Source organism: Octopus sinensis, unplaced genomic scaffold (genome assembly GCF_006345805.1).
Source record: "Octopus sinensis unplaced genomic scaffold, ASM634580v1 Contig08735, whole genome shotgun sequence".
Lineage (NCBI taxonomy): Eukaryota > Metazoa > Mollusca > Cephalopoda > Octopoda > Octopodidae > Octopus > Octopus sinensis.
In genome coordinates, this window is record NW_021831284.1 from 398,818 (window position 1) to 411,386 (window position 12,569).

The 12,569-nt window shown below is 33.1% G+C and overlaps 2 protein-coding genes across 2 annotated transcripts; both read left to right on the top strand.

Annotated features, from left to right (window-relative positions):
• The first annotated feature begins 1,811 nt into the window (after positions 1–1,811).
• LOC115227914 lies at positions 1,812–2,555 on the top strand. Its single transcript, XM_029798618.1, has one exon. The coding sequence runs from the start codon at positions 1,812–1,814 to the stop codon at positions 2,553–2,555; it is 744 nt and encodes a 247-aa protein (XP_029654478.1).
• Positions 2,556–8,930: 6,375 nt separating this feature from the next.
• LOC115227916 lies at positions 8,931–9,635 on the top strand. The gene has a single exon (XM_029798620.1). It carries the CDS (start codon positions 8,931–8,933, stop codon positions 9,633–9,635), a length of 705 nt encoding a protein of 234 aa, XP_029654480.1.
• Positions 9,636–12,569: the final 2,934 nt, after the last annotated feature.

Genomic DNA, 12,569 nt, shown 5'->3' on the forward strand with positions numbered 1-12,569 from the left:
CTAAAATGCCTATTTTTAAGGTCCTAAAAATAAATTTTAAGTGCCTGAAAAAAATTGCCCTACTAATAATATTTTGTCGCGAGCGCAGCGAGCACGCGAGCGCGACGCGCACATTTGACAGCTAACAAGCCTGTCATCAACAAATATATTTATTAAATTATTTAAAATTTTAACATGATTTAAAATAAAATTGAAATAACTTAAGTTTTCCATTGAATCCCATAAAAATAATTATAAGTAGACCTTAATAGAAAAAGTAAAATTAATGAATACTGAACGCTAATTTTGTTTAGGTTGTGAGGGGGGTAATAATTTGACAAATCTCATTGCTATTTTTTCGTTTTAATCTCTAAAATTAGGTCTTCTAATCAAAAATGAACTGTGCAGACAGGCTTGCTCCTTCAGAGATTCTTGTTTTGACATTTTAATAAATTATGAAGCATTTAGATTTTTTCTCATATTCTAAAATATCAATTATAAATTTTAAAATATTATTTTTATTTATGAAATCGGTTTTAAAGCTCATTCTGCTTTGGCATCGATTTTAATTTTTGTTATCGAATATATTTAATCCCAAATACAAGCCTGGGTATTTGTCAATTTATAGATTTTTTGATTGATCGGATCTAGAAATTGAGTGGTTGCTCGCTGCGCTCGCGTGCTCGCTGCGCTCGCGACATATTTCAAAAAGAAATATTATTCATTATGATTTAATTATATTATATATTAATTTGAAATTATTATTAAAAAATAAAATTTAAACAAAGGTTCAGAAGTTTTTCGCGGACCCCCTGGAATCTTTCGCGGTCCCCTAAGGGGTCCGCGGACCCCAGGTTGAGAACCACTGCTTTATAGGAACTAAAGTTTTCTACAAGTAATACTTCCGAAATCGAACAAGTTGTTTAAAAAAATATGCACCAGTTCAAAAAATTGATATTTATTGTTTTTATAATTTCCCTGGAAAGATTTATCTCGATGTTTTTGGATAATAAAGACTAAATAAGGCCATCTCGGGTGGTTTCTTAAATAAACAAATATTTATTCCGGAAATACTTTTAATTATCCAAAAGAAGATGTAAAGCGAATGGTTTTTATCCATGTGCTGTTTTAAGTCAACGAAAAAACTTGGAGAAGCATATCACTCGCCTGCGACTTGACTTGAGTAACGTCATTCCTTCAATTGATTCTTACTAAAATGAACGAGACCTTGTGGACTGGGTCATGTATCCAAAAAAAACTGCCATATTTGCTTTAGATAAAGTGTGTCTAGGAACCATAAAATGTAATTTGTCAACTAAGTATGGTTAGGTCAGGAGTGTGAAAACAATGGCCAGCGGAGTAATAATAGTCTTTTTCACGAGAGCCATAGTACAGTGAATACTCCCAAATTCGCCATTTTTAGTTCCGTCATTTTTTGCGGCGAATTTGAGAAATGGCGAATTTCAGAATATACTCAATAATTTTTGAATGTGAGTAGAACTGTTTAATAATTCGAAAATAGCAAAAATTGACGTAATTGAAAAAATTAATTTTATTTTAACAAAGAATTATACTTTTTTATCAAAGTAATATTCCAGTTTTTTTGGTTGAACTTGTGACGTGGTTCTTTAAAGATGGAGTCTAAAAAGCGCAGGAAACTAACACCTTTTTCGCTACTCTCGTTTAATGTCAGAGGAATCGCTAAATCTTGGAAAAGAACAGCATTGTGCGAAGATCTGAAAAGATACAAAGTCTCTGTTGGATGTTTACAGGAGACAAAACTGCATGGGGGATTAGAAGAGGAACTATCACTTCATTTTATTCCGAAGTGAATGCAGACACTTTGGCCAAGGATTTGTAATAAAGAAGGAATTGAAACCAATGGTTCATCGCTGTTGGAGCATATGGTGGGTCAAACATTGACAGTGACCACAAAATGGTCATTGCAAGAATATTGGAGAAAAGTAAAGAAACTCGGATCTCTATTGGGAGACGAACAAGACGTGATTATGCGGAAAACACATGCAAACAGTGCACTACGCAGCTTAAAGGAAAATTGGCTAAAACGAAAAGGACTCAGCACAAAAACACGGATACGACTATACAATTCACTCGTGAAGCCAATACTCCTATATAACGCCGGAACTTGGGGATTTTCCGCTACAGACAATGACAACCTAGACTCTTTCCATAGAGATCACCTCCGACGTACTCTAGCCTCCAAGTGGCATTCAAGGCTGAGTAGCAGAACAGTTTATGTCAGAACATCAAGCAAACCAATCTCGCTCGAAATTACCGAATGCAGATGGAGGCTGTTTGGACATATTCTAAGAATAGATTTGGATGCTCCGGCAAACGCCGCCATGGAGGACTATTTCGAAGCTGGGGGTCATCGTTTCCGTGGGCGACCAAGAAACAATCTCCCGGGTACGCTGGATAGAGACCTTAAGAGAACTGGTAAAGAATTGAAGGACGGGGACGATCTCGATGCACTACGGGACGTCGCCCAAAATCGCGGGAAATGGAATAAGCTAATTACTCGTATTGTTTCCTGTGCTGCACAAGCTTTGTCATGATCCATGGCATCGCGAAAGTGCCTATAATAATAATATTCCAGTCCCGTTTGTTGTCTCTTTATATTTTGATTTTTTCCTCGAATCTTCGAATTGAAGTAATTAGACGCACATCTTCGTTTTCGACAATTTCGATTAGTGACTTCTCAATTTTTCTTAATTTTACACCAATCTCATTTCTAGTGAGATGAACTATTGTTTGTTCATTTGAAAGAAAATTTTTATCTGCGGATTGTTCTTCAGGATCTTCATTATCGAAATTACCTTCTTCGTTAATTGCATTTTCTTCTAAATCTTAATAATTAAATGGTATGGTGTGTGTCTGTCTGTCTGTGTGTGCACACCAACTTCAAATTGGCAATACGATGTCCTCGACCTACATGACGAGGTCCTTAAAACCTTCCCCCCAAAAAAAAATTAAAAAAAAATTTTCTGCATTTTGGTTAAAATGAACAACTACGATGTCCTCGACTTACATGACGAGGTCCTTAAAACCTTCCCCCCAAAAAAAATTAAAAAAAAATTTTCTGCATTTTGGTTAAAATGAACAACTACAATGTCCTCGACTTACATGACGAGGTCCTTAAAACCTTCCCCCAAAAAAAATTAAAAAAAAATTTTCTGCATTTTGGTTAAAATGAACAACTACGATGTCCTCGACTTACATGATGAGGTCCTTAAAACCTTCCCCCCAAAAAAAATTAAAAAAAAATTTTCTGCATTTTGGTTAAAATGAACAACTACAATGTCCTCGACTTACATGATGAGGTCCTTAAAACCTTCCCCCCAAAAAAAATTAAAAAAAAATTTTCTGCATTTTGGTTAAAATGAACAACTACGATGTCCTCGACTTACATGATGAGGTCCTTAAAACCTTCCCTCCAAAAAAAATTAAAAAAAATTTTCTGCATTTTGGTTAAAATGAACAACTACGATGTCCTCGACTTACATGATGAGGTCCTTAAAACCTTCCCCCCAAAAAAAATTAAAAAAAAATTTTCTGCATTTTGGTTAAAATGAACAACTACGATGTCCTCGACATACATGATGAGGTCCTTAAAACCTTCCCCCCAAAAAAAATTAAAAAAAAATTTTCTGCATTTTGGTTAAAATGACAACTACGATGTCCTCGACTTACATGATGAGGTCCTTAAAACCTTCCCTCCAAAAAAAATTAAAAAAAATTTTCTGCATTTTGGTTAAAATGAACAACTACGATGTCCTCGACTTACATGATGAGGTCCTTAAAACCTTCCTTCCAAAAAAAATTAAAAAAAAATTTTCTGCATTTTGGTTAAAATGAACAACTACGATGTCCTCGACTTACATGATGAGGTCCTTAAAACCTTCCCCCCAAAAAAAAATTAAAAACAAATTTTCTGCATTTTGGTTAAAATGAACAACTACGATGTCCTCGACTTACATGATGAGGTCCTTAAAACCTTCCCCCCAAAAAAATTAAAAAAAAAATTTTCTGCATTTTGGTTAAAATGAACAACTACGATGTCCTCGACTTACATGATGAGGTCCTTAAAACCTTCCCTCCAAAAAAAATTAAAAAAAAATTTTCTGCATTTTGGTTAAAATGAACAACTACGATGTCCTCGACTTACATGATGAGGTCCTTAAAACCCTCCCTCCAAAAAAAATTAAAAAAAAATTTTCTGCATTTTGGTTAAAATAAACAACTACGATGTCCTCGACTTACATGATGAGGTCCTTAAAACCTTCCCCCCAAAAAAAATTAAAAAAAAAATTTTCTGCATTTTGGTTAAAATGAACAACTACGATGTCCTCGACTTACATGACGAGGTCCTTAAAACCTTCCCCCAAAAAAAATTAAAAAAAAATTTTCTGCATTTTGGTTAAAATGAACAACTACGATGTCCTCGACTTACATGATGAGGTCCTTAAAACCTTTCCGCCAAAAAATCAAAAAATTATTTTCTGCATTTGATTAAAATGAACAACGTTAATGTCCTCGACATTCATGATGAGGTCCATTAAAACCTTCGAGGCAAAAATCTCACGTATTAAGAATATCCTTGATGAAAACGACAGCGAGAATATTAACAATGATGAACTCCCAATTATTCGCGATAAAGAAATTCAATTCATCCTATGATTTTCTCTTTAAAATTAAATGCATATATCATTATCGACCATGAATCAAAATTAAAGCTATTATCATATTTGACTTTGACAGAATGTGCAATTACAGATTGCACGACCTTGAATAGAGTGTGCAATTAACAGATTTTGAAAAACACTTTGATAGTTGAAACCACATTAGCACAATCATTAACACAATTTACCACCAATTGACAGCGCAATCAGAAGAATTTGCGTAAAAATATTAACTATTTAGTTAAGTTTTTCGTAAAGATAGAATTTATTTTCGGTATGCCTCTTTTCCTAAACTTTTTTATTATTCAAAAATAATTTTTTCAATAGATAACCGAAGGAGGGAAGACGACCTTAAGAAAAGAAGTTTTTCGTAAAGATAGAATTTATTTTCTGTATGCCTCTTTTTTCCTAATATTTTTTGTTATTCAAAAATAATTTTTTAAATAGATAACCGAAGGAGGAAAAACGAAGCTGAAGAAAAAACGGTCAGCTTAAGGTAATTAATTAAATCTTTTTTGTGTGTCGCTTTTTTGGCTGCTGTTAAGTTTTTTTTTGTTTTTTTTTATTTTTTGTTTTTAAATTATTTATTTTTATTTGTTTTTTTTATTTTTTTTGTTATTTTCTAAAAATTCAACCGGATTGAATTTTTAAACTCCTTAGATCCCTCTGGAATGCCGAATCATTTTTTAAAGTTAAAGATAGGCGTTCCAGTGGTTTTATTACGCAATCTTGCGCCACCTAAATTATGCAACGGAACGAGGTTAGTTATCAAAAATTTGATGGCTAACGTAATAGAGGCGACGATATTAACAGGTAAGTATAGAGGTGAGGACGTTTATATTCCACGAATTCCGATAATTTCTGATGAATTACCATTTAGATTTAAAAGGCTGGAATTTCCTTTGAGGATGAGTTTTGCAATAACAATAAACAAGGCCCAGGGACAATCATTAAAGGTAGTTGGGTTATTTTTAGAGAGTGAGTGCTTTTCACATGGACAGCTGTATGTGGGATGCTCGAGGGTAGGCAGAAGAGAAAATTTATACATATATGCCAAGGAAGGACGGACGACAAACTTTGTTTATCAACAGGCGATAGAATAGGGTTACATTAAACCAGGTAGTTTTATACATCTACATAAACTTATAGTTGTTTGATGAAACAGGCCCTCCGCAGGAGCTAGGTCGCGGTGAGCGAAGCGAGCTGCCGAGCTAGTAATTTATAGAAATGAATTCTTCAATTTGAATAGGATTATAAATATCTGTTTTAATTATCAATTCATCAATTAAATTTTTATCTGTAGATTGTTCATCAAAATCTATTTTTTCAGTTTTTTGAAGTAATTTTTAATAGTTTTCGAGCATACGACTTCTCAAGCCATTTTTATAAAAAACAGTGTCCTTAAGATTTAAATGTTTATAGGATTAATAAACCGAAGCTTCGTTTCCAAAATTTTAGTGAGATAAAATAATTTGTGCCGATTTAAGTGCACCTTAAATGTTTTGATAATTCCCAAGTCAATTGTTTAAATTATTCCTGCGGCATTTTTAAAAAAGGACATAATTTTTATATTTTCAAGATGACAAGGTATACAATGAGAAGGACAATTATCGATCAAAAGCAAAATTGACTTTTTTTCCTTCTTCAAAGAGTTGTCAAAATTAATCAGCCATTTACTAAAAATTTGGCCCGTCATCCAAGACCTTTTAGAACTGTAATATGAAACAGAGCATTGATAGTAGTAATTTTTGAAACATCTTGGCATCATTGATTTTCCAATTAAAACAGGCTTTAGTTTGTGATTCCCAGACATATTTGCACACAACATTACAGATACCCGATCTTTAAAATCTTTATATCCTCCAAACTGAGTCTTGCAAATACTTTTAGACGGAATTAGTTTGTTGAAAATTCCTGTTTCATCAAGGTTATAAATTTCATCGGGAGTATAGGACTTGGATAAATTTTGAAATTCATTTAAAAATCCTTCGATGTCAACTTTTTTATCAGTTTTCATCTGCCCATGCAATTTTCTCAGGCGGAATTCATGTCTTTTTTTAAACTTGAACAAGAATCCGGCAGAGTTCTTAAATTTATCGAGAGAAAGATCACAAGCAAAAATATTAAGGCATCATATTAAGGCATCAATTAGTAATGCACCTTAAAACTTTAAAATATTAAAAATACCTTTCGATTCCATAAGATCCATCCACTCGACGAGCTTTTTATCAAGTTCCGAATATTTTAGCTGTTTTAAAGTTTTTGTAGAGGAATTGACGCTTTTATATTGTGCGAAAATCCTTTCACGCATCTTCGAAATATCGTTGATTGTCCTCCTCGAAATCTTTACTTTAAACAAATGAGAAAATCTATCAGCAATTCGCTGACAGGATAATTGTTTATTTTCATCCTTATATCGCAAAATTTCAATTTTTTGTTGTATTGTAATTTCGGATCAATATAATAATTTTTAAATTAAATAAAATTTAAATTTTATTGACCTGAATTTACTTTTAATGGATTCACATAATCAAAATGCTTCTGAATATTCAATCGAACCAGCCATGGTTCGCCGACAAATTAATATCTAATGATGTGAGAGAAAGTATAATAAACAAATCTTTGGATGGATATCCAACCAAAGATATTGCTCAACTGTTCTATAGTACTAAACCCACGTTGCACCATGTTTTTTAAAAATGTATTATTTATCAATATTTTTGTATTTTTTATTTAAAGGAAAAAATTTTTGGGAAGTGTGACGTGTATGTCTGTTTTCACCAGTCTGCAAACATATCCTGAGGGCCTTCCTATGCAAAATACAAATAATAATAATCAATCAGAAGTTGGAAGCGTGTCTTCAGGGCTGCATGGAACGCCTGAAAATTGCAATGATCCTTATATTGAACCTTCACGAACGCATCTGCTCCCCCTTAAATCATTGATAACTGAAACACACTCTAACGACAAATTGGAGTGGATATCTTCTGTTGTTGATTCGGCTAAGCGGAGATTTGGAAGAATCCCTCGTGGTGGATGGAACCTCATTGTACATATTTTCAATACCCGTTTTCTTGTTCAGAAAAGTGCCTCCGATGTTAAAAAATTATTGAAAGTGAAACCCCATAGTGAGACTTGTGGTAATCAAAAAAATAAAATAAGAAGCTCTTGGAGGGAAAATATTGAGAAGAGAATTACTAAATTCAAAGAGAACCTCACTCTTATTGCTAATTTCTCCAAGCTGAAATTCAAAAGTGAAAAGAATACGGCCCTGGACTTTATGTGCTCCTTTGGATACAAGAAGTCGAGAAAGTGAGAAATCGCCCGAATATGTACGTTAATTGAAGATAGAATAAAAATCATGGAAAAAAGGATTTCGATTTATGAGTCACGAAAATCATTTAGAAGAGACAATTTTTGTTTTGAACTCAACAGAAGGAGGTTTTACCGAAACCTGAATGCTGTAGAAGATAATAAATATACGTTGCCGGAAGGTGAATGTTTGTCATTTTGGGAGAAGGTATGGAAAAAAGATGAGAATCATATTGCTACTGATGTTGTTGGAAAACGCATAACTGGCGTAGAACAATCCCCAGTTGACATCAAACCAGACTTTATCAAAAGTATTATTAACTATGCGCCAAACTGGAAGACTTCTGGATGCAATGGAGTATACTGCTTTTTTATTAAAAAGTTTGAATCCCTCCATAATTATTTATGTGATGAAATTTTGAAGATTATTAAGGGAGATTACTGTCCTGGTCAGTGGTTTTACACTGGGGTTACATTTCTCATCCCATAAAAGCTTGTTGTGAATCACCTAATGACTTGCGTCTGATTACATGCATGCCTATACTATACAAACTTGTTACAAAATGTGTCAACACTAAACTTACAGACTACATTGAAGCTTTTGGTCTTGTTTCGGATAACCAACTGGGAGCGAGAAGACATTGCCAGGGTGCAAAAGAACAGGCTTTCATAAACCAGTGCATTAACAATCACTATGGAAATAACTTATTTGCGACATGGATTGATATAAAGAAAGCATTTGATTCTGTTAACCATGAATTTTTATCGCTGGTATTGGATTATTCTGGACTCCCTGAGTGGATTGTGAAGTTTATTAAAAGTTTGATAAGTAAATGGAAAGTGATTCTGAATCTCAACGTAAATAGAATTGGAACAGTGAAATTAGAAAGAGGAATTCTTTAAGAAGATTCACTATCTCCCCAACTTTTTACGCTGGTAATGGATCCGTTGAGCAGAATACTAAATCAGAAGTTTCCTAAAATCTGTATTGACCAAAATGACCCGTCTCAAATAACATACTCAACTAATCATCTGCTATTTATTGATGATTTGAAAATACTTGCTGAGAAAGAAGATACGATCTTGAGGATGATGGATAGTATTGATGAATACTTCAGTGTTGTTGGTGTGAGGAGGAATTCTGAAAAATCTGCAACCAATCTGAATGATGTTAAAGAAACTAGAAGCCTTGATGGATATCGATATCTGGGAGTCCTGGAGGATAAAGGAAGCAATTTATTAAAGCATGAAGTTATGAAAAAAATTGCAGAAAATGTAAAGAAGAGAATTGAAAGCTTAGTGAACACGAAGCTAAATGCAGTGAATCTATTTAAGGCGATTAATGAATATTCTCTATCACTTTACAATTACTATATTGGACTAATTGACATTGAGCCACACGAGTTTCAAGCCATTGATACCGAAGTTCGAAGGATTCTATCTAATTTACATGTTCATCTGAAACCTGCAAATAAGGAAAGATTATACATAAGCAGATCTAACCTTGGAAGAGGACTTAATTCAATTGTCCATAAAAGTGAATGCATGTTATACCAATTTTTGACTGATCTTGAAAGAAAGTCTGCAATGTGTCTCAGAAAGGCTGGAATCTTGCGGGTCTTGAAAATAATAAAACACATATGACCACCATCGCAAGATTTCTTACCTTCAAATACAATATTGAAGATCCTTCAGAATTGAATATAAACATAATCAAGGAGAATCAACAAAAGAGTCTAATGAAGATTATTAAATCGAAGATGTTGCATTCCGTACTTTTCAAATGTTGTGAGGATCAGAATGTTGACATCAATATGTCTACGGAATGGCTAGTGAATGGAAACAACAGTCCGAGATCAGAAGCAATGTATTGTATTATTCAGGATCGAAATATATTTTTCAACGATAACGGAGGAATATGCAATCATTGTAATCAAGCTAAAAAATCTGTTGATCACATGGCTACAAGATGTAGCAGAATGCTGAACAGTGATTATACCAGAAGACATAATGAAGTTATAAGATGCATCCATCTGCATCTCTGCCGCCAATATGGAATCAGGAAAACCAAAAGGTTAAAGTCACACACAGTCCAATCGGTTAGCTCAAATCATAAAGTGGAGATAAGACAGATGTTCATGTAAAAAACAATAGACCAGATATCTTTGTCCTTGATAAAACGAAATCACTCTAATTGAAGTCGGAATACTTCGAAACAACACGGGGTGTTCCACAAGGAGACTCGCTATCTCCCGTGCTTTTTATTGTGTATCTTGAGGCCGCTCTGAGGGACTTTAAATCAGTCATAAAAAATGATTATCACGAGATATCCTACGCAGATGACGACACAGAAGATGTTACCCGAAGGAAAATCCTTTCAAATGGAGTTTTTAGAAAGCTTATGTCTCTATGGAGAACTAAAAAGAAGCTAACTGGAAAAACGAAAATAAGGATATACAACTCGTTTGTATTGCCAATCCTTACCTACAACTGTGGAACCTGGGGACTCACAAAATTGGAAAATCAGAAACTAGACAGAAAAATATTTATTGATTGTGTTTTATGTATCAAAATAGGTCAACTTAAATATATTAGACCGCCGCAAACAAGTCGAAATCGCGAAAATTCCACAAATATGATTTATTGGCAAATGAACTTTCGATACTTTGTAAAGCAAAGGTGAAAACTATTCCGGTGGTTTTGGCGTTGGATACAGTTGTCTCTTTAAATATTACATGAATAAAATAACTATTGAAAAAGCAGCAAAAACTTACATTCAATCCGTTATAATGAAATGAAGCATGGTATGAAGGTCTATAGTGAAGAATATTCCTCTGCTACCGACCAACTTGTAAAACTGGCATGCTTTTGGGACAAGTCAATTGAAGCTATGGAACATATAACAATTTGGTCCGGCGAAGAGATAAAGAATGAGGAGAGTAAAGAATTAGTTTTTGTAAAATAATCTAAAATTTAATTTTAGTTTTAAAATAAATGTCCAAACTTTGATAATATTTAAAAAATTTTAAATTCTTTTGTATTTTGTAAATGAAGCGTACTGATCTTAGTGTGTCTGTGAATTTTGCTCACGAAATAGAACTTGATGTACAGAGAATAAAAAGAATATTTGGGTAAACAACACACCAATTTGTATAAATTATAGTATATCTAAAACAGAGGACAGCAATCAAGATATATATGTCAATCTTTTGCAAAACAGCAAAAATATGCAATTTACTACTCACGTTTATTCTCACAATATTTATAAAAAATAGATAATTAAAAAATCCTTGAAAAATCTGAGTAAAAACTCTCAAAATCCCGTAGAACTTGTTCAAAAATATGAAGAAATTAAAGAAAAAAAGTTGTTTATTAAAATTGTTTCAGTTTTAAACATCTGGATCCATTAGTCATAATTTTATCTCGATTGGCAGATTTGCCTCAAGTTAATAAACATCAATTAATTTTATTAGATGAGATTGAAAGTTGAATCCAATCAACTTATAGAAAAAAACGTCCAAGTTCAAACTTTCAAAAAAACTGAAAAAGGCGGTCATTACAAAAATGGTTGTCTTTTTTCATTTAGTTTAAAGTTCCGGTATCTTATTATGAAAAATGGCTTGTAAATCGGCCTTTTTTATCTTTAAATTTTGTTTTCCACACACCTTCGTGGTCCAATAAAGTCAATGATTTCATAATCTTATCTCCAATTGATAGAACCAAATTATTATGTACTGATCTACTTGCCTGTCTTACTGTACGAATTTTCTATTTCTATGTCCAGGGGTGCAACGGTAGGTTCATCCAGGCCAAAAAATTAAATGGTTTGATCACTTTTGATTTTCATCCTGAAATAGGCTAGTCAATTTCATTTTATTATTTAGATTGTCAGACCAAGACTCAATGCCAACGGATATCGAATGTGGCGGGTTATTATTGGGTTGTGATGGATTTTATTGAGGAAAAGTCCACTTTTCGTTTTGGAAAAATCTATCAAGCACTTTCCTCTGCAATAGAACAGCTAATAAAGGTTAATATTGGCCAGTCTCTATTTCTAAGGAATATTTGATCGTCGTTGTAGAGTTGGAAGAAAATCTTGTAAATGTTTTGGGATTATTGGTTTACAGGAAAATATGGATTTGCAGACGTTTTGGTTCAAACTTCAACCATCGGCTTGGGTTTTGGAAATCTTGGCCAATTTAATCATAAAAATTAATCAAGTTGATTTTTAATTATTTTTCTAGACAACTCCTTCTGGTGGTCTTCTGCTCAGGTTATTGATGGATTATTCGGATACTTATGCGACGTAATAAAATTATTTTAATATATTAGGATCAAAAAGGCCAAGGAGCTCTGTTTCTTTTTAGTCAAAGCTGTTATTTTTATTTATATCTTATTTTTAGACGTTTGTGCCCTACATTGCTATTTTGATGTCGTGGATCACAAAGGGAGTCATTATTGACCATTTTTCAGAAGTTGTTTTTATATTTAATTTATAGTTTTTCATTGAACCTGCTCTCAAAGGTATTTTTAGATTGATGTTGTGTTTTTTTGATTTTTAAAAGATTAACAATTCAA

Bases quoted from the DNA above. Each gene is read 5' to 3' on its own strand.
- LOC115227914 (XM_029798618.1), top strand. From the start codon at position 1,812: ATGCAGACACTTTGGCCAAGGATTTGTAATAAAGAAGGAATTGAAACC.
- LOC115227916 (XM_029798620.1), top strand. From the start codon at position 8,931: ATGGATCCGTTGAGCAGAATACTAAATCAGAAGTTTCCTAAAATCTGT.